At 34.5% G+C, this 23,909-nt stretch overlaps 1 protein-coding gene across 5 annotated transcripts in view; it reads left to right on the top strand.

Annotated features, from left to right (window-relative positions):
* ZCCHC7 (zinc finger CCHC-type containing 7) overlaps positions 1 to 23,909 on the top strand; it is a 209,982-nt gene that overhangs the window by 173,703 nt on the left and 12,370 nt on the right. For all 5 annotated transcript variants that reach the window (XR_006737741.1, XM_045562476.1, XM_045562477.1 and 2 more), the window contains exons 6-7: positions 54 to 89; positions 21,249 to 21,344. Coding sequence is in view for 4 of the 5 variants with exons in the window: in XM_045562476.1 (XP_045418432.1) it covers positions 54 to 89; positions 21,249 to 21,344 (132 nt within the window). In the remaining variant the exon portion in view is untranslated. The remainder of the gene's footprint in view (positions 1 to 53; positions 90 to 21,248; positions 21,345 to 23,909) is intronic.

The following is a 23,909-nucleotide window of genomic DNA, read 5'->3' as shown; positions in this document are numbered from 1 at the left end:
CTGTAAAGTACCTTGTTTCATGCTCCCAGCTGATCAATATTTTTATTTTCCAGGCTTGCCCAGAAATCTGGAGGCAGTATCACCTAACGGTGAGTAGAAACACCTTTTTTATTTTCCCCAAGACCTAGCCTATTTACCCTTCTCTGAACTGCTGACCATAAAATATAGACAAGCATCTTCTGCTGGAAGATAATAAACATCTGAAGAGTTTTTGTACTGAGAAAGCAATAATATACTTTTTCTCTTTTCCCTTGCCCATGACCCTATCCTTTATGTTTCTACTCTTAAAATATTTTGATTGTTTTTTATTACTAACATCATTTAATGATTACGTTGTAATATCTCTCAGTCTTCCTAGACTCTATTCATTAAAGAGAAAAAGTATGCTAGGAGCCATAAAAGAAGAGTAATAATCCAGTGTCTTTAAAATGTTGCATTATCCACAGTCCACAAGCATACAGTCCACCGTATCTTCCATTATCATTTTTCTGCCTTTATTGAAATATTTACACATATTTTAATGAAGCTAGAAAAAACTGTCTTTCATATAGAACAGTTCAACTGGCATATCCTTATATAAGCCACTTGACTTATTCAAAATATATTAATACTACTTAATACCATTCAAGTTATTCAATTCTCTGGTTTCCTTTTATTGTGATTTTAGGCTACGTAGAAGTAAAAAATAGTTTTCTGTAGAATCTAATTGGCTCAATATTATAAAGTTAGTTTGCTTTTACTATTCAGATTAAATAATTTCAGTAATTCACTATAGCCCTAGTAGTCACTTTTTTAAATGTATTAAATATGTTATGCTGAGAAAGAGACACAATTATGCTTTTAACTGTACAGTTATAATGTATTAATTAGTAGTTGTTAAAAGTTGTTCCTTAAAGTATAGAATATTAAAAAGTTTTATTTGTAGAAAGACAGGTAATAAAAATACAAAGGGCAAAGTTTTTGCAAAACACGTCTTTCTTCTTACTGCTCTACTCATATAAAAATAATAAGTAAACCAATAAATAGACTCAAACCATCAATCTATCCATCACAGGCCCAAGAAGCCAGGAGTAACATCAGGTGGTTTGTTTTCCCATTTTGTTATTACCATTACTTATTTAAAGATTTTCAATACTAAACTCTAATTCCTCAACTATCCCTCAAATCCTAAACTGAGGTTTATTAAACCTGTAAGTGTTATACCAAAAACAATATACATGCCCTTATATGTTACACATACATGTTGCAGTTGTAACATTATGTGTGGTTATGTAGCACACCTGAATACATTAGGTTTGTGGTTATGTAGCAGTTTTTTTATCCTAACATAATAAAGTGAAATCCTTACAGCCTCAACTTAATTAGAATCTTAATTATACACATAATTAGAATATAATGTATATTCTAATATATCTTAATTAGAATACATAATTATATATGTATTATACTTTTCAAGATCTCAGAGCCACTCTTTGTAACTGTATTAAAGCAATATCCTAATAGATTTGAAATTGCATTTCTTCTTATTTATTTATGTATTTACTTTACAGCTGACCAGACTTGACTAAACATTACATTTCTTTTAGCTTTTCCTCTAATTTAAAGAATTCCAATCTTGAAATCTTGAAGTGTAGGAAGTACACTTCAAGCTGCTCTTTTGATTACTTGCACCTGCGTTCTTTTATATAACTATCGTTGGAGGGTAAAAATTGGTTTCAGTATGAAAGTAGAAATATTTTAAGATATGTTTTATATTTTAGCTTTTCAGAAACATAAATTATAAAAAGAATTATTAGGAAAAAATAAATGAAAAGTAAACGAATGTGCTTTTTAGGGAATTAGAATATATTCTATCTGTAGGTATAACATTCAATTTGAAAACATCATTTATCCTAATCTGAAATCCTCGTTGAATTTTTAAAATAATATTGAAATAACCATCCAAATTTATAACTAACAAGTTTAAATTGATAATGAGTTTATTATGTAAGTATAAATACAAAATAATTTGTATATGAACATGTATAAATATCAGTCCACTTAAAATAAATATTTAAATGTTCAGTATATGGGCAATATCCAAATGTATACAATTAAGCAATATTCAATCTTGAATAAAAACAAGATTCATGGTGATTTTAGTCATCTTCAGTTCTTTTACTAGGCAATGGACTGCCATCTATTGACTCACAGTAGCCCTCACACTTGAATGTGGCGTCAGTCGGCACAATGACCAAGTAATGAAGCCTAGGTTAGAATTGTTACTGCTTATCCACTTAAACCAGTCTGCTTAGAACTCTGAAACTTTCTACACTTAAGCATTGATTAATTGCTTTTCTACCCAAAAATTGTCTATTACTTACCCAAAACAAACTGGGGTGGGGTAATTGATTATTATTTAGTTGGCAATGTTTACATCTGGGAGCTTTGCAATTGCTTTTATCTGCCTCCCAGCCAGTAAAACTAGAAGGTCATTTACAGAGCAACTTAAATTTGAGCAACTGCAAATTAAGATTTATCCAGGAATTACTTTCTTTTTAAAAAAAGAAAAATCTATAGTTTAGACAGAATATTATTTCTGACACATGTAAGATAAGTGGTGTAGGTAATTGATATAAATGGACTTGTAAAATGTTCTAAATGAAAAATTCCTTGAAACACATTAGGAAGTAAGAAGAAAGTTATAGAAGTGTTCACTATTTTCAGCAATTTCATGAGAGATAAAATGAAGTATCTTTAATAATTTGTGTATGAACAGAATAGCTTTTTAACCAAACTTGACTAGACTGCACTATATTAATAAAAAACTAAGACCATTATTCTAAAGGGCATATGCTAATATTAATAAAACTTTAAAATACTACACATACACACATTATAACAACTATACAGCTGTGCCATCTTTCGTTATATATTTTAATGAATATAAAATTATGTCATAGAATTTAATGATTTCAAATTATTAGAGACCTGCATGAAAAAAATAAAAAATATATTATTTCATTTAGCAATTATATAATTTTCTCAAACAGTTAATATTTTTACATCCTTCAAGAAATGTTTAGAAAATTTTTTAGATCTTTAATGGCATAGCACTATTCTCATATTTTAGTTTATACTATATTTTCAGATTTTATTAAAGCCAGACTTTTGGTATTATTTTTCATCTCAACTCATTCTAGATAAAATTTTCCCTCTTTAGCCAAAAAGACAAGTCCCTTCCCCCATTCCCTGTCATTTCTAGTCTCATTCATAATAAAAATCCTAGGCCAATATGGCCACCAGCAGAGTTTTACAACCAACAGAATTTTTAACTAGTAGAGGCTGTAATTTGACATGCTTTGGACATCTTGTTAATCTTGTTTTTAATCTACTTAGTTAAAAATGTAACCAGGAATTTGCTATTTGGGGGCTGTATTTGTTAAAAACCAAAAAGGACAATGCATTTTTTATGTTTAATTTTGCACTTGGATTTCTTTGTGTGCATTGTTAAAATGTATTACAACCCTTACGGCCTTTTATTTTAACTAAAGATTTAAGCAGGAATCAAATATAACAGTTTTGGAAGAATTAAGCTTTAAATGTTTCTTTATATGTAATGTTTGGAATGCCTAGAATTCAAACTTCAAAAAATAAAGTATTTGTTGTCAGGGAAATGGGGAAGAATATAGAAATGAGGTTTTTTGCCTTCCTTTCTGGCCTAGGAAAGGCTTATGGCCAGAGTTTGCTAGAAATCAACAGTAGACTTACCTGAATCGGTTGAATGACAGAATATATCTGATGGAACGTAGTTAACAATATTTCATTTCATTTACCACTAAATTTTCTCTTCTTACCTGGAAACATCAATTTAGAAATGTGTTTTCTGCATTTTCTGAGTATGGAAATGGGAGTTTTACACTAAATGAGAATGTCACTATCTGAAGCATTCTATGCCGTACCACCAAGTGGGTACCCGTAAGTGTCAACAGATTTGAATTTAACTTTAGAACTATGTTTTACAGTCTAGAAGGAAGGGATAAGAAAGTGGATGGGTTTTGTTTGGTTCTGAGGGGAGAGGTATATGAAAATCTTTATCCTGGGATTGTGATGCAAGATAGGTTGGATTATTTTCTAACTGCCTCATTCCAAAATGGTTTTCTTTTAAAATGACTTAAAATGAGAAAAAAGTTTCAAGAAATCAGCATCTAGCCAGAATATTTTCTTTTAATGGAGGAAAAAAATACCACTCTTTGTTGGATATATGTTGGGAATCTAAATATCTTTCTGAGACCTCCTTGGCTACATAAGCAGAAGTGCAAAACCCACAAGAACCCTATCCACACTGTAGGTATCATGTGATAGGTCTTTCCGTTTTCCTGTGTGCACGCATGTATGCGTGTGTGCATAAGAAAGTAAAACTGATTATATATTATCTTTTAAAATGCTAAATAATCCCAAAATAGAGTGAGTCCTCGTTCTGTATTTTGGAGTTATTTAAAAACATTTTTTCTTTGTCCCATTTTTTAAGGCCTGGCATAAAGGTTATTACAAACTAACACTTTATAAGTTCATTTTGGAAACTCTTATTTTGGTAGTTCAATTCACTTTGTCCATTTCCTCAAGAACCAGGAATACTCTTGTATAAATCATAGTTTTTTCCTCTGTATATCTGGTATTGCTGTTTCAATATTTTGATTGACCAAGTGTTGCTATTGAGACATTACATCTCTGTCAAATTTTCAGATGTTTAGTTTTCATTGAAAATGCCCTTTATACAAAAACACTACTGAGATTAATGTAATTGTGCTCTGATAATTCATATGCCCAATTCAGAGAGCATATGATTCTTTTGCAGTGTTTCAGGTCTATATTTCCATTATAGTACTATAGAATAAATCAGACTGCTTTATCTTTCAAGTTACTTGGTATCTGTATAACAAGAATTTTTAGGATAGGCACTGATGACTTGTAATACTCCATCTATGATAACAGAGATAGAAAATACATTTGAATGGTGACCAAAATTGTTAAAGATGTACCAGATGGAAAATTTATGTGACTAGTTTTATATTTATTTAAATGCTTGCCTTATTCTTAAAGAATTTAGTGTTAAAATTATACTAGTAATTTTTACTTTAATCTTACCATGTTTTGAATATAGTATAAAAGATAATTACTACATTTGCAGAGTAGGTCAACTGATTTTTTTTTTTTTTTTGTAATCTTTAATTTCACCCCATGTTGGACTGCATTTTGCCAGAACTTATCATTGGAAGCAATTGGAAAATGCAATTTCAAAGCAAATGAAACCTGGAATTATCAATCTCAATAAATGAGATTCATTTAAAAATAAATACAATTTGCCAAATCATCAAAAAGCAATTTTCTAAAGCTCCTGTAAAGGAAAAGGAGAAAAAGTGAATGTTGTAAATTATAAATGCATATGTTATTTTTCCTCTCATAGTGTTTCCTTAAACATTTAGAATGTCTAAATATTTATTTTTGAATGAGGCAGAATAAAATGATTTGGAATTAGATATAATTTATATCTATTGGAATACATGGGAGAACCTTAATATTTCCTTCTTTTCAAAGAAATGTGGAGGTGTTCATTCCCTCAGAGAAAATTCTCAACTTACTTTATTTTCATTATTTTAATGCAGATATTAATTTGGTTTAAATGGGACATATGGCATATTTTGTGTAGGTTTTTTTCTTACATTAATGTATTAAATAATATCAAGTGCTTTATGACAATAATCCTAATGTAGATTTAAGTATTTCAGATACAATGAAAAATATGCAACATTCAGACAATTTAGAAAAGATTTATTATAAATATTTTAGCATAGAAGCAGCTGTGCTTTTGCCATCTTCTAAATATCTTTAATGACCTAATCACCAGTCATAATTTTTAAAATTTTTTTTAGCTATTACATGTTGCTCAATAATAAATTGAGTGTAAAGTTCTATAAACAGGAACTTACTTTCTTCCTTGGACAGAAAAAGTACCTGTGTTTATTTCTTCTCCTTAAAGACACATGCATTATTCATATACTCTCAAATAAAACTACTTTTTTTTCCTTGCAACTGTACACTTTGAAAGAGTGACCCTGTTATAACAAAAATAAATATAAACAGGTAGTCTCAAAATTTCCAGAATTCATATAGTTAACCATTAAAGTATCTAACTGTAGTAAATTATAGTTTAAAATCAGTAATGTTGAGTAATGTCATGTTGCCCACACATAAAGAGCTTAGAAGTGTTATGTAGAAAAACTTTAGCATGTTCAAGCAATTATTTTTCGTATGTACTTTCAACAGGTGATTTATGTCATTTCTTAAGTATACTCCAGGTGATTGAGCTTGTCATACTCTTTTCTGTATATTTCAGTGCAACAATAAATGTGGAGAAAATGTACTAGACCAGTGATATTTGTACTAAACATTCATTTTAGTAGTCATACATGTGAATGACACAGTGGATTACAGTAATTTCTAACAGGTCTCAAGTATTTGGGAATCAGTTACTTATAGCCATGATCAACCATAACCTTTAAAAGTTTGGGTCAATCATTTGAATAATCTGTAGAAAAGACTCCTAAAAGGGCTCCTTGACTTGTTAACATGTCTCTAAACTAGTGTTAAATTTTCTGCTATGGTCTAAAACGCAATGATAAACTTAAGTTGAATTAAGTTGAAGGTTTCAAAAATACAATCTCTTCAATGACTAAAAGTTAATGAATTATTGTTAAAAATCAGTCAGATTTTAGACTTAAAATTTGTTAGTCATTTGATCACGTCGTATCAGAAAGTCATGGGAGTTATGTGTGGTTTTGTACATTTTTAAGTATTTTCTTGCAGCTCTTTTGAGGTTAGTGCAGTGGTCTTCCAAGACCAACAACTCTGGTTTTTAAGAAATACCAAAAATACTACATGAAGAAAAATTCTACATCTTTTTAGAGCATTTAACCAAAAAAATTTTTTAAATATCTTTGGGATTAAATTAGACTGTCAACTTAACTGGTGGTATACGAGTTCACATTTCAAAACAGGAATTATTTAAAATAAATGTTCAGAAATCTTTATTAGCTTTTTAAAAAGAATTCACATGTATGGATCAGTTGTTAATAAGCTACCAGGTTATTTTCATTCCTTCTCTCAAAAATCATATAGAAATGAATCCTTGGGTACATTCTAAATAAGATCATCTTTATAATTTTGCAGTATTTCCATTTTACATAAATATTTACATTTATTTGTGGATCACTCCAGATTTCAGTTAGGAGAAGTTAAGTTTTTGGTTGTGTCTTAACTTTGTTTATACGACAAAAATCTCAATTTTGTTTTTCTTGAATCTCTCACATTTCTTTTGTTTATATTTGTACCACATTTCTCTTTGTTTTACTGAAGTCCTTAGAAAAATGTGCTTTAAAATTTGGCCAAAAGGGAAGACATGTTTCTGAGGAAATTACTAGGGAGCATTTTTTATCATGATGTAGGGAAAAGAATGTTGACTTTGGTTCAGAGTGTGACTCTTTCATGTAGTAGATATGTAAATGTCAAAATATTTAACTTCTAAGATCCTCAGTTTCTTCATGTGAAAAATGAGGATAATGCCTTACAGGATTTTTGTAAGTATGCAATGACATGATAAATGTAAAGTACTTCACACAATATCTGGCATATAGAGCATATTAAACACCGCGCAGGCTGTACTACAGACCCATAGGCACCTCACATCTGTAGAGATGGCCACTGGACTGATATCCCAAACTCAGATAATTTGGGGTAATATCTTTTACCCAAAATAAGGAGATTCATAATGACTTCTTTATTCTCTGTCTTATAACAATGTTTCCTTCTAATATTTATTGAAAGTAAAATACTTACAAGTAATGTCTTTTTTTAACAAAATTATTTACCTTAGTTCTCATTTTCTATTTATACTTGTCTTAGCCTTTTCCAAAACTGTAGATAAGTAACTTTTAATTAAGTATAGCAAATTTAAATTATTTTCTTAATTTGATTTCCCTAAAAATAATTATAGAGACATTTAAGAGTAGATCACAAAAATATTTAGGCTACTTCCTTTGCTAATGGAAATGATATATATAAAATATGTGTCATGTAAAGGTATGATTATATCACTTTGAAAATGTATATTAATAAATGTATAATTCTTAAGTGGCAACTTCTGTGTCATCTGAATACAGTTATCCTAACATATGCAAATGAAATTATATCAATATTTGCTTCCTGTACAAATAATGAGAATAATATGAAATTGAATAATTTATACACAAAAACACACACACCTCAATTATAATACTTTCTGCTAGGGGTAGAGGGTTTATGTTAATCAGATAAGGAATGAAACAAAATAGCGTATCAGTTTTTTGCACTTCAGGTAAAACTACTTCATGCCTTCACATGACTGATACCAAAAACCAGTCTGATTTCATAGCAAAATGTAGTGGTATAAGAGCTTGGTCAGTTCTGCAGACTCCCAACTGTATTCTTGTATAGGTCCAGCAAAAAAGGCAACACAAGCTTAAGCACTTTCCAGTGTATGTGATTTGTATTCTCTCAAAGAGCATTCCTATTCCATGTTTGTTTCTTGTTTTAAGACAAACGGGCTGAGATGGGACATATTGTAAAAGCAAAAGAGCATTACTTTCTCCCTTTAAATAGATCCTTGCAGCTGTGGAATTCCCTGCCTTTGTGACTAATGCTGAAGACTATTACATTAGAATAAGCAGGGTTGAGATGGGGGCGGTGAGTGTTGTAAGTCCTGTAGAGTTATGGTAAAAATGAAAATCTTGGGGTTTATTTGGATCCTCGGTGTATTAGCTAATAAATATAATAAGGTTATGGTTCTATTCTGTAATTTGCCATTGATGTTCATGTACAGCTGTATACAAAGTATAGAAGGTTCTATTCTGTAATTTGCCATTGATGTTCATGTACAGCTGTATACAAAGTATAGAAGCAGAGTTGAATATGTTCATATGTTTGGAAGACGTATATTAGTGGGGTTTCTGTGTTTTATAGTCTACCCCAATAAACATTCAGATAAAATATCCATGGATTCACACATTTATGTGTTCTTTTCTGTCCCTTCCCTGTACATCCTGTCTCCACACTCTCCTCATCCCTCCACCCTGTATCAAAGCTTGTGGTCCTTTTCCATCCGTGTACTAAATGGTTTCTTTGTAAACCAGGCCATTTGTCCATCATTGTTTGGGGTCCAAACAGTGGTAAGATACCCTGTCACCGATCCTGAGTGCTATGAATGGCAGCTCCTCTCCGGACAATTGGTGGAGGGGCCGAGAAATATTCCTGAGAGGATTATTTAACCTTTCAATTTAGAGGGCACAAAGCCTGGCTGATTAATGAACTTTCTGATGGGTGCCGATAAGCGGATCTATTTCTTTATTTCCCCTAAAAGTGATTCCTTCTCCTGGCCATATTACTATAATCTTAAACATAAAATGTGGCAAATAGATTAAAAAACAGCACTAAAGAGTTTATCTGGCTGGCAAACTGAAGGAGCTAAATTAAAATTGGTAATGACAGCAGTGGCTCAGCCTCATATATGGTTTTTAAATGCACTGTGTATTTTGAAGAGACTTATTCTCCAGCTCGCCTGGTAATGACTGCTTTTGGTGCACAGTCTGGGGCTGGCTTCTGTTATCCCCACCCCCCACCCCCCCAAAAATGAGTTGTGTTATCTGGATGGCTGCAGACACATACGCATCCCCCTTTCTCACTGCATGGGCAGACAAGGTCGATAGCATTACAAGGTATTTGTGGCAGTGCTTGTTTCAGTTTTCAGAGCTGCCAGTTTCCAGGCGGATTTGAATTACAAAAGAAGAAGCTGGCATGAAAATTGAAAGGTTTTATCGGCTGGTCTGAAGCCTCATAGCACATTGCTTATTTATGCAGTCCATTTGCACCAGGAAATATAAAAAGGAAATACATTTTTAAAATAAGGCCATAAAGACCCAGATATGTTTAAGATGGCAAATAAAATATAGATACCTATAATATCTTTCCAGGAAACGATTTTCACTTAATGTTGCACATTACTTCAGAAGAGCATTTATGTTGCTGTCATAAATTTGTGCGTTTGTGTCACTATGTAGGTAGTCTCTGGGGATTAAGGAGGAAGCCTTTGCTAACTTACTTTAAAATTAAAATAGACGGAGGGATAGCTCTGCAGTTTGAGAGCCACATTAGAAATATTTAAATAAGGTGGTAAATTAAACTTAAACTAACATTTTTGCATTCCATGTAAAATTAGCTATGGCCCAGTGAATAAATGCTACTACCTTTAGAGAAAATTGTGATGCTTTTTAAGCCATGAAGATTTGGAGCATTCAGGAAGTGATTTAACTCTGATCCTTACTGTCTTGCATATGTTCATTGTTCTCTGCTTACTGAGGTTTTCTTTTTCATTGTTGGGGTTTGTTTTTTTGGGCAGGGGAAGTGTCTCATTTACAAAATGAAAGATCATAAATTAATAAGCTTAATAGCTCCTTTTTATAAAACTTGTGCTTCTTTTATTTTAGTCTTCAAATATATTGTCTTTTTGATTTTGTTTAGTGGTTAAATGTTGTAAATATATAATCTTTTCACTATTGGAAGCTATGCCAGCAATTTCTATGTGTTCTTGTTACTTTAATGTAGTTTTAACTTATTGAAAAAGAAACAATTACACAATCCCTTACACTCTTGATTACATAAAATGAAGACATAAGTATACAAACATGCAGTAGTGCAAGGCCTTGAATAATCAATGGTTTTACCCCTGGTTGTTTGCAACCTTTCAACCCATTTGTTTATAAAACTTAAGTGTATCCAAAAGAGAAGTAGGGAGGAGGTTACATGTATATAGGAAATAGCAAATCAATAAAGCAACACACTTGATTCTGCTGCAATTCAACTGAAAGCTGTTTAAGAATCATTTTCCAATAAAACAAATTATTCTCAGGTAAGCCATGAGAGATACAATTTTTTACAATTTTCATTTTCACCAGAATCTGCTACCTTTCTCATGTTTTCATGACCTGGACTAATTACTTCATGTCGCTTTTTGGAAGAAAAAAAAAAAAACAGAGAAAATATCAAAAGCATACACGTCTGCTGCATGTTAATGATGTGCTGTACATTTTTTCATGAATTTTCATAAGGATTTTTTCTACGTAGCATGTGTGGCTTAATGATGTAATCACCCGATAGACTAGAAAATGCTCTAAAGGAGACGTTCCGGTCTGTTGTGTACGTAATACATGTTTCAAAAATCTGTCTAATTATGGAATTACCTGATGGATTGGGAGTCAGTTGGCTATATGACTTAGTTTCTTTACACATGAAAAATATTGTGTGTATATTATTATATATGGTATTTTTAATGCCATTTTTAAGATGTGAGGAAAATTAGTAGCAGTGTCCACTGGGATACCAGTGATTTTTTTTTTTTTTTTTTTTTTGTACTAAGAAAAAATAACACTTCATAGATGAACCATTTGGCTCAATTCTGAAGTCTTTCTCATGGAGAAAATTCCTCCTACTACTCCTCAAAGGGAAGTAATACTAGGAATATTTGCCAGAATGATACACAAATGGAAGACTTTGTCCAAAACTGTAGCTAGAATAGGCCTGGAGTTCAGGTCCCAGGTGTGAGGATCCACCTCAGAAAAACACCTTAGAGGGAAGAAAGGGAATCAACTTTTGACCTTTTCTTAATATGGAATCATCATTTTTGCCTTCTCAGACTCAGTTTTGGTTCAGTTCTCTATAAAATAGTTTGCCCAACTTTTAAATTTCTTCCTTTGATTTCTTCAGACCCTAGATGTCTTCCCCCCTTGGATATATACTGATTACAATTCTGTTGGCATTTATATTTTACACAATGCCAAAGGAAAGGAAGAGCATCCATTTTTCTTTCCCTGCCTACTCTTTATAAAACTAAATAAAACATTTAGAAAACTATGTCTGATCTCTAGAATACCCAGTAAAAGGCAATGTCTTTAAACAGGGAAAAGGTATATTTTATACATAAACTTTTGTTCTGCTCATACATCAAATTGATGCCAGTTGGTCACCTCAACTAATAGACTCTGAATATGACAGCAAGCTTTTGGTTTGGGGTAACATTTTCTTGAGAAATACTATTTGATTACTTGGGTTAGATTTTTTAAATACATGAATAAAGGATTGTGCTATTAGTGAGTATTAAAAGAATAAATTGATTTGAAAATATTTGGAAAGGATGCTTGTTCTCAAAATGAAAATCATATTGAGGAGGTATATGTTTACATGACTTATTCAAAAAGATTGGAGCTAGCTTTACTTTTCTCAGTGTTACGTTTGGTTGTGAATACATTTACCTCAAGTATTTAATATATTTGCTTTTTTATGTATGTTCATATTATAAATTGGATTAATGAAAACATATAGTCTAGTCTTTAAGCATATGTATGATTATAAAAATAAATCCATTTTGCATTCACAAGAGTAGAAAATTCCCTTTAATTAGTAAAATTGATTACATATCCTATATAGTAATGAGCTTCAGCTAGGTACAAGCCCTCATTGGATCAAAGTCAGTTTAGATAAGGGCAGCTCAAGGTCACAGAGGGAGATGCCCAGCAGGTTCATTTGCATAAAAAATTACTGTTAGAAATAGGACACTGAGGCAGCTCCAGCATTTTGATCTCTTGGCCTTTGTCATGGAGATTCCTAGTAGTGAAGGGAGTAAGACCAGTGTCCCAGATAATGATTAACTGTTTTAATGGCATTCATTCATTCATTCCACACTAACTACTCATGCAGAAAAAAGGGTTATGTAAAATGACATTAGAAGAAAATCATTTGTAATGGTTGCATCGGGCTGCACTTTGAGGAGACATTAGGAGTAAATCCGTGGCGTGGTAGACTTATGCTTTATCTTCTGATATTTACTGAGTTTACTGGTGCATGAAAAGCTTTCAGCAAGAATAGCAGATGGGATGGACCTTTCATAGGTAATGCTATCTACCAGGTTATTACTTCTATATATTGATAGTAAAGTAATCTCTAAGATATCACCCTACAAATATAGATTATTTAAATGTCTGTAACCAAACAAACAAACAAAAAAAAGACCTGCTTTTATAAGTAGTTCATTTGGTATCCATTGGGCCAAAGTTTTTAGATAAATTTTTTGACTTAAGAAAAGTTCTTAAAAACTACATTCATTCCCTTGCATTTAACTTTTTGTCAACAATACAGGCACGTATGACAGAACCCTGAACTCAGAGCTAATCAGTTGACACATTCTGCTTTAAATTTGACCTTTACTGTTAATTAAAAATAAAGACGTGCTCCAAGGCAGAAGTATTGAGTCACAAATTTATAATTCTAACACTTTAAATAGCTTAAAGATTTTTGTTAGATCATAGTATGAAAACTTGTCCACTGGAAACCATTATTGAGTTTTCAGTGCTGTATTCTAATACAGAAGTGTTCTCTAATTAGGTAAGATCTAGGCTGATTTCATTCCTATTAAGTCCTAGTACATGATAGTTTATTAAAATGAGAGTATGTAGATAGCGTTTGTCATGTCATTTACTAATTAATTATTGTGAAACATTTAGAATTTCATAGCACAGTATAAATACTGTTGCTATTTTTATTAGTAATAATGGAAGTTTTTAAATAGTGACATTATTCAGATGAATGAACATCCGAATGTTTATACTTCATCCATGGGCATAAATGAACAGTAGGGATAAATTCCAGATTACTTTCAAAATAAAATAAGAAGTGTCAACGTGAAACATTCTTTCAAAATCTTGATTAAGAAGGATCACTTTATCCCTGGTACCATAAGACCAAGTTCTTATTCTCTTTATTAATTCCTTCCTGATTGTGCCAGATTATATACCATACTCTCAACGTGAAGTAGGGAAGACACTAAGAAGGCTGTATTATTAATTTATTCAAGCTTTTTAATATATCAAAGCATGATTTTATTGGTTCTCCCTTAGTGACATAAAAAATTAATAATTTCCTAAAGTATCCAAATTATTATTAAAAATAGCTAAAATGTATTGGAAGCTTACTATGGCCCATGTGTTTTACATATACATTACCTCATTATTCATTCATTAATATTTACTGAACTCCTACTATATGCCTAGCCTTGTTCTGGGAGCTGGGGCACAGCAGTGAACAAAAACAGATAAAAATTCCTTCCCTCACAGAACTTATTTTCTCCTTGCCCAAAGAATACGGTTGGGGATAGATAGATAAATGAGTAAAATATTTCATATGTCATATATTCTAAGTGCCATAGAGGTTTTTGTTATAGAGAGTACCAGTTGGATGGAGCCAGCTATCAAATAGGTGGTCAGGAAGGCCTGAATAAGAAGGTGACATTTGAGCCAAGGATTGAAGGAGGTAAAGGAGTGTACCACGTTACATCTGGGAGAAGAGTGGTCCAGGCAGATGGGTGCAAAGTTCTGAGGTGGAAGTTTGTCTGGGTTATTCAGAGAACAATGAAAAGGCTGGTATGACAGACTTGTATGAGGGAAAGTTGTAGGGGATGAGGTCCAAGAGGTGGGGGGAGGCAAATTGTAGGCTATTATAAGGTTTTTGGCTTTCACTCTGAGTGAAATGGGAAACTGTTAGAGGGTTTTGAGCTGAAGAGTGATATATTCTGGTTTACAAGCTAAAAGGATCACCCTGTGTTGAGAACAGGCTGCAGAGGGCAGGGAGAGATGCAGAGAGACCAGTTCCTTGTAATCATCCAAATGAGAGGCAAGTCAGACCAGGACACAAGTGTACTGGAGAGAAGTGGATGTAATTTGCAGAGTCAACAACCTGTGCTGATGGGTTGGGTATGAGGTATGTGTGAGAGACAAGTCAAGGTTGTTTATTTTTTGGCCTAACAACTGGAAGGATGAAGTTGCTGATAATGAGATGGGAAAGATAGTGGGAAGAGTATATAGAAGGTGCGGGGGAGCAGGATTTGATTTTAACATACTAAATTTGAGGTGCCTGTTAGACATTCTAGTATAGATATATGAGTCTGAGTTGAGATAAGAATTCTAGAGTGGCCAAGGTAAAGGTTAATGTAAAGTCACGAGATTAGATGAGAGTGTTTACATGGGATTAGATGAGTAGAAAAGCAGTCTAAGACTGAGTCCTGGGCACTGTAGTGTAAGAAGGCAGAGAGATGAATAGGAACTCAGAAAGGAGACTACAGAAGAAACAGCCTTTGAAGTAGAAGAAAACCAGGAGAGTTTGTTGTCTGGGAAGCTAAGTGGAGAAAGTATTTCAAGAAGGAAGTGGTCACCTGCTCGAATTCTGATAGGTTATATAAGATGAGTGTGTTTCGTGTATGCCCTCACAGCAGTGTTATGAGAGACCACTGTTATTATCCCCACTTTACGGATAAGTAAAATGAAGCAAAGACCATTTAAGTAAGTTGACTGAGCTCACATAGCTAGTAAATAGTAGAGTCAGGATTAGAACATACTCCCAAAATGCAATGGATAACTAAATTTTATCAGAGCATCTGGGTCAGTTTTTCCCTTGATTATCCCCAATCCTTGAGATCCTTTTCTTCCATGTTTTGCCTTTGAATAGGCCAAATATATATCTTTGCATTATGTGTGTGCATATGTACACATGCAGTACGCACATGTCCATGCACTTGCATATGCCTAGACTGACTATCGCCCATGGAACACAGGAAACTGGTAACAGTAGTTGCCTCTGAGGAGAGGAGCTGAGTGACTGAGAACAGAAGTAGAAGGCACGTGTTTCACTGCACCTTTTAGTATCTTTTGAGTTGTGTGCCACATGCATATGTTACTGATTTAAAAACATTTAATTCTTTAAAAACTAAAGAAACAAAACTCATCTAGGATTCATTCTATAGCAGCAAGACGTATGATTCATTCTTTCAGACTGTCTCCTAAGAGTGTCTCTGGAAAAATTATGCTATTGCAGTTCTTTAGTAGAAAAATATCTGATGCACACTCAACTCCACCTTGTAGGCCCTGGCCTCCTAGTGCTTTCATCTCTTAAGATCTTCACCATATTTGCTCTTTCATCTATTTTAGAATTCTCATTATCTCTGTATTCCTCATAGTATCTTACAATCTGTATGAAGTAGGAAGTCAGTAATCTTTCTGAATGAATAATTCCTACTAAGGGATAAATACATTAAAACTATCTAGTATTTCCTCAAACTTAGGCAATAAGATAACTAAATTCAGAGAAATTTCATAAAACTTTTGCTTCATGTCCTCAATCAGTAGCAGAGATTTTCAGTGTTTGTATCTACTTGACACACCTTTATTGGCTGAAGTCTTTAACATCTGCTCATTCGTCACCTATTTATTTATTTATTTATTTATTTATTTATTTATTTATTTATTTATCTATTTATCCAGCACTTCCTATGTTCTAGGTCAGGGGTCAGCAAACTTTTTCTGTAAAAAGCCAGATAGAAATATTTTAGTTTGGCAGGCTATATGATCTCTTTCATAACTCTGCCCTTGGAGCATGAAATCAATCATAGATAATCTGTAAACTAATGTGTGTGCCTGTGTTCCAATAAAACTTTATTTACAGACACTGAAATTTGAATTTTATATAATTTGCATATGTTACAAAATATTCTTTATCATTATTATTTAACTCTTGAAAAATGTAAAAACCATTCTTACTTTGTGGGCCATACAAAAACAGGCAATAGGCCAGGTTTGGCCTATGGGCCATGGTTTGACAACCCCTGTTACAGGTTCTTGACATAGGGATGTGAAGTAGACTGAATAAAGATGCCTGCCCTCATGCAGCTTACATGCTAGCAGTGGGGCACCAGATAATAAACATAATAACCAATTTAGTACACTAAAGGTGATAGGTGCTATTAAAAAAAATACGAAATAAAATAGGGAAAGGGAGATCTACAATGAGAGGAGGTGATGAGAATGAACCTCTGGAAAGTTGTTTAGTGGTGTGACTTTCTTGGTGTTCTGTACTCCTAAGGGGAAGCCAGAAGTGCCATGGGGGTACAAGTAAGTAGACATTCTTACGGGGAAGTCTCTACTTGTATCCCTACCAATCAAGTTAAGGGACTGCATATCCTCATTAATTCGGTTCTCATCAGCCCCTCCTCATCGTTATTTCCTGGTTCATCTTGTCCTTTTCCATAGGATTCGAGCTAATAAAATCCCTTATTCCAGTGAAATGAACATAGCATATTTTTATTCTTACTAATAAAGCTAGAAATCTTGCCTCAAAAACAAACTATGTCTTATATTTGCACAAACAAAAAATTATGAACACAGATAAATAACTTTTTCAGAGAGCATTTATTATTTTGGGGTCAGATTATTATTTTTGTCACCAGTTATAGTTCCTGCTAACTGTCACCAATTAGTTTTTGAGCACCTAGCATTAGCTTCAAACCCTTCATTGGCTTCCCATGCCACATAAAATAAATCCAGTGTCCTAAACCCTGATTTATAAAGCCCTAAGTGATCTGATCCCTCCCCATCCTCTATAACATCATCTTCCTTCACCAACTACACTTCCAGGTTTACAGATATTTTTTCAAATTCTCAAATGTGGTAAACTTGTTCCTACCTCAGAGCTTTGCACTACCTATTCCCTATGCCTTATGCCAAGAATGGGGTTTCTCCAGACATACCTGGTTTTTCTTGTTATAAGAAAGGAGCATAAGAAAGGACCACTGGGCGCAGTGGCTCACGCCTATAATCCTAGCACTCTGGGAGGTGAGGTGGGATGATCACTTGAGGTCAGGAGTTCAGGACCACCCTGAGCAAGAGCAAGACTGTGCCTCTACTAAAAATAAAAAAAAAAAATTAGCCAGGTGTGGTGGCGTGCCCCTGTAGTCCCAGCTACTCAGGAGGCTGAGGCAGTAGGATCGCTTCAGCCCAGGAGTTTGAGGTTGCTGTGAGCTAGGCTGATGCCAAGGCACTCTAGCCTGGGCAACAGAGTGAGACTCTGTCTAAAAAAAAAAGAAAGAAAGGATCATCCCCATTGAAGGTTTCCCCAACAACTCAATCTAAGTCACCACCGGTGACTCTCATTCACATAACTCATTTTATCACTATCTAATATTTTGTCTGTGTTTTCTTGGTTGTATTTGTTTATCTTCCGCCACTAGAGATGTGAGCAGTGATTTTTGTCTTACTCACTTCTCAGTCACCTGGTCTTAGAATAGTGCCTGGCATAAATTAGGCACTCAATAATTAGTTTTTGAACAAATTACTGCAAGAATGCATATATTCATGCCACACGCCCAGCACTCTGGTAAACATCAGTAATGGAGGCTTCCTTGGACTCATATTCTGCTCAACTTGTCCCCTTCCTTATTTCCTTATACAGCCTAGTTTCTTGAAAAGGTCATCTATGTTCTGTCCTTCAGCATCTTTCTACTTACGGTAAACCTGTTACAATCTAGCTTGTGATTCTGCCCCTCAACAGAAGCTGCTCATAACAGTGTCCACTTGCCAACAACTTCCTGATTGCTAAGTTCGGTGAATTTCACGGTCTTCATCTTACATAACTCATTACTGGCTTTTAAGTTTCTTCCTTGAAACATCATCTGTTCTACCTTCACCTCCACGACATGATCTCTCTTGATTTTATTTCTTTCCCTTAAACCACGTATGCTTGTGGCTGTAATTTTATGTCACATCAAATAATGTAGCTATCTTTGCAGGTGGAAAAATCATTTCTCCTTAATAATTTCATGTCGTCCCAGTGCTCTACAACCTGAAGAAATTTGTGAACCACTGCAATGAATGATACATGGCTTATGTGCATATTTGTTAAAACTCTGTTTAATGATTTTTAAGCTAGTCTTAGTTTACAGACCACACTTATAATTGGAGAATATAAGACATTTGTTAGTTGCATTTTTTATTATATCCCAATTGATAATAGCTGACGTTGTTAAGTCCATTTTGTGATTGTTTTCAGTTGAAAAGATTGTTCGGGTTATTGTTTTCCTCCAATTTTCCATTCTAGGGAATAGAAGCTGAAAATAAATTTGTTTGAAGAAGATTTTTCTAACCTATTTATTATTTTCTTGTGTCAAGGAAGTAAAACCTTCACATACCACCTGTTTGTAACAAACAACAAAATTAGCCGGCAGACTAGCATTCGTTGTTAAAGGGTCCCAGTAAAGAACATAAGAAATAAACTGATCCATGTTTATGCCATGTTTATTGTTAAAGGGTCCCAGTAAAGAACATAAGAAATAAACTGATCCATGTTTATGCCCATCTTTACTTCTTTTCTTCCAATCTCCAAAAAGGATGAGGGGTACAGGGATTAGGTTTTTCTCCTCCTCTTTAAAGCCACTGCCTCCTCAGGAGTCTTGCTCTATCTATCCGTTGTCTCCTTTCTCTCTGTTTTCAGCTTCTCCATCTCTACCAGCTTTCTCACATGCTCAAATCTTTCCCATTGTAAAACAGACTCCACCAAAACCCCTCCGAGGTACTGCCTCATCTTAGCATTTTTTATTGTAAAATGTAATATACATATTGAAAGATGCGTTAAATATATGTGTACAAATTAATAAATTAGTTATATACCACACACCCAAGTAACTATGACCATGTTCAAGAAATTGAAAATTGCAGCTACGCCAAAAACCCTCTTGTGTGCTGTTCTCTCCCCGCTGAAAGCAACCATCATCCTGGCTTTTATGAGTAATGATTTCTTTGTTCTTCTTCATAGTTTTGCCACCTTTGTATGCATTGTCTCACTCTTCAACCTACTGCCTTCTCCTCTTCCTAGAAGACTTCAAAATTCTCACAATAAGGTTATCTGTAAACAGTTGCCACTTCTAGTGGACGTTTCTGGGTCCTAATCTCACTAGTCCTCTCTACTATATTTGACATTGTATAACAGATCAGTTCATCCTTCTTGAAACTGCTCTTTAAGGCCTGTGACTATGTTCTCCTATGTCTGCATACTTTAACCCTTCCTTCTCTGTCCCTTTCACAGGCTCCTCTGCCTGCTCCTTAAATGTTGATGTTTTCAGGGTTCCATTCTTAGCCCACTGCCACTCTCATACCATCTGTGGCAATCCTGTCCACTGTAGTCATTTCAGCCTTCACTGTTATGCAGATTACTTTCAGATGTGTTCTTTAGCTCAGACATGTTCCCTGAGCTCTAATCCTATGTAGACAACTGCCTGTTGGACATCTCCACCTAGATACTGAACATCTAAGACAGACTTGATCACCTTTCCTTCTGAACTGGCTCCTCCTCCTTTTCTTACTTTTCTGAATCAATTGTTTGGCACCATTGCCCACAAGTTCACCCAGATTAAAAGCCTGAAAGGCATCCTGATTTCTCCTTTCCCTCATTTGCCACATCTTTTCAATGACCAAGTGAAACCAGTTTTATTTCCTGATATATTTCCCAAATCTGTTCACTTTTCTCTTTCCTTGTTACTCTTGTAGTTTAGGCCCTCATCGCCTCACCTGCAATTTCTGACAGCCACCTCATTGGTCTTTTTCACTGCATCTAACCTTCTCCTGCTCATATTTACCCTCCTTATAGCTAGAAGACAAAATGGTTTTTCCAAAATACAACTCTAACTATTCAACTTCTATACTTAAAACTAGATAAAGCTCAAGGTCCTTGACATGACTTATAAGGCCCTCTTACCCTACTTTCTCCAGCTTTGTCTTCTGTTACACCTGGCTGTGTACGTCATACTTTGGCAGCATGTATGCTCTTTTTTAGTTTCATGCCATTGCTCGTGCTATTTCCTTTGCCTAGGGTTCTCCATTTGACTTACACCTAATTCTTTGAGTAAATTTACACTCTCCGGGAAGCTTTCCCTGACCCTTCCTTCACCCCATTTCCCGGTGGGTCCTCCTCACCACTCTATTAATGCCTTATACATACTACTATCACTGTGCTGACATTGTTTTTGTAATTATCTATTTATATGTCTGTCATATTCTACTCGCCCAACACAGTATTTGGCACAATGCCGAATGGATTGAGGAGGGAGGAAAGCACACATTGACATTAAGAATAAAAGAATTGTTCTTACCCTGTTATGTACATTTATATATGGAATCGTCTGAATATGGGTCTCCACACTAAACTCTAAGAAGCAGTATTTCTAAGGAATCCCTTACCTATAAAGAGCTCTTTCAGAAACAATGAAGTTTTAATTATATTAACAAACCTCACAAATATTCATGTTGCAGACCAAACCTGGACCACCCAAAAAGCCGAAGACCCCTTCCAGACCATCAGCCTTAGTGTATTGCTACAACTGTGCACAGAAAGGCCATTATGGACACGTAAGTTTGAGTGGCATTTGGGCATAAAGTATTCTGTTGTAAAGGAGTGGTTTTTGAAAAATGAACTCAAAAAGAATGTAACTCTGAATGCTTACTTTTTTATAAACATTCTGAAGTATGACTTAATGTATTTTCAACTGATTTACTTCCCCCATCCCTGCCAGAGTAACATATTCCTCTAATTGTTTTAAATGGACATGAACCAGTTAGAGTAAAACTAATATAGTTCATAATCAGCTGGATAAATAATAATGGTTAACAATATGGTAACAGTTTTCATGAGTTCTTATAATTACTTTGGCATGGCCATATAATGATTTTAGATTTTCTACTTATTTCTCTAGTTTTCCCTGGTTCCATGTTCAGTCAAATCTTTACTCACATGCCAACCCTGTGATTCACTAGTGGAAAAACAGAGGTACTGCATCATTGACTTGCCAACCTACCCCACAAGTGCCCAGATTCCTTATTCAGCCAACATATTCCCTAACCCCAGTGAAAGGGCCAAACTATGTGTGTTCTAGATGCTGAGGTATCAAAGCAGAGAAATTTCTTGCTGTGAGGTGGACATGAGTCCCCTAGCCAGTTGCCACATTAACTCTGAAACAGCAATGGCTCATCTCAGAGACAGGATGCAATAAGAATAGGCTCAGAGCCCATATATTCTGGAAATCTTAAGGTAGAGGAGGAAAGGCAGTGGCACAGGAAGGAGAAATTTCTTACGGAAGGATGATGCATTCTCAGTCTCCAGGTAGGCTTTTAAGACCTTGAAACCGAAGATAAACTAATACCAAATCCTATCTATGGCAGGAGGCAGAAGGCATACAGAGGCATGGGAGTCCTCAAAATAGATAGGAGTAGGAGTGATAGGATGGGGTAGTATTGTAGGTTACCTCTTGAATTCCAATGGTGACACTTCACTGGTGTGGACCTTTGGGCTGGGCTGGAGCCCTATCTTCTGGGAAACCAGCTGGGAGAAGAAAAAGTGCTGGACAGAGTCCATCAACAGATCAAGTTTATCTTCCATATTGGAGCAGCAGGAACCATAGGGGTAAGGCACAGAATATGAAAGCTAGGATGAGGCTCTGATGCTCAGATCTAATTTTTACTCTGTTACTGACTTAACCACATGACTTGAGCAACCCACTTTTTCTCTTTGGTCCCCAGTTTCTTTATCTCCAAAGCATAGAATTTGTACAGGAAATCTCTCAGCACTGACATTTGGATGCTGTTTCCAGTGTGATCAAATCCATTAAGTATGGTGATACAGACAGAGGCCTCACATTGAAAGCCTAACCAGAGAAGACGTCTTTTACAAAGTTATCATCCCCAGATCTTCTACTGCTCTGTGCATTCCTCATTACCAACATTCAGATGTTGCCAACACCTTTCAGGGAACATATTCACATAAGTGTTCCACTGCCACACAAATCACATAAATGTACAATTTATGTTTGCTTACCTCTTTAAAGCAGAGAGGTATAATTTTAGCATTTATGTGTGTTCACTTAGAAAAACAATTACAGTTGTATGCTTACCTAGTCACTTCTGTTAATGTAGATAGAAAATATATTAAAAGCATTTGGAATTTATCCCTGAAATCTAGATTTAGATAATTTTTAATTTACAATAAAGCAAATTTGGCAGCCTCATCCCTGCTATAGATGAAGAACTCTAGATTTTCCACACTAATGAAGATCAGTGGTGTGGCTAATCCAGAATAGTAGATAAATTATATAGCCAACTATCAATTGTCTGTGCTAATGGAGGGGACCAGCGATGTGGATAATCGAAATATAATTTACATTTAGCTTTAGAAAACATTTGTAGTACTATATGGCTCTGTGTAGTCACATCAGTCTAGACTATACAGCATCCAAATAGGGGACTATGCAGGTGGTTAAATAGGTCTGAGGACCCCTCCCCTTCAGTTTCAGAAATTCAGCCCTACAGATACTATTATTGAGTAGCTTCTTGTGAAAGACATGCTGAGGTAAACATTACATTGCTCTTCCCTAATTCTACTCACTCTCTAGTTGAGGAGGGAAAGACAGTAGCAGTCACTGCACAAAGATACTACTCCAGCAGGGTTTGAAAAGGTGAGCAGGGTCTAGGAGAATTAAAGATCATGTTGAAGTGGGTATTAGCTGAATGTATCAAGATCTCTAGTACCGTTGTATAATCATAATTTGCTCTTACTATTTTATGGTTAGCATTTTTACTAGAAATACAATTGCTTTACACATCACCATTACAGTACTAGAGTATTCTGAATATGATGCTGTATTACTCAAGCAATTGAGTTTTGTGCCTTCATCTGTTTATTAATTAGCTGCTTTTCATTTCAGTTATGGTTAGAATCTTGGGCCCAAGTCTGCAGGGTATCCTTTCTCCCAGGAATGGGAACTTGGAGCTGGCATGGATAGCAGTTTATAAAAGTGTTTCTTTATATGTTACCATATAGGTTTGCCACATAACTTTTCGGGCCCAAAATAATCCAGAAAGTCACAACAGAGTAAATCTAAAGATAGCAGAAGGAAGGGAATAATAAAGATAATAGCCAAA

Source organism: Lemur catta, chromosome 10 (assembly GCF_020740605.2).
Source record: "Lemur catta isolate mLemCat1 chromosome 10, mLemCat1.pri, whole genome shotgun sequence".
NCBI lineage: Eukaryota > Metazoa > Chordata > Mammalia > Primates > Lemuridae > Lemur > Lemur catta.
The sequence above is the reverse complement of the archived record's forward strand: the minus strand, read 5'-3'. Positions and strand labels throughout refer to the sequence as shown.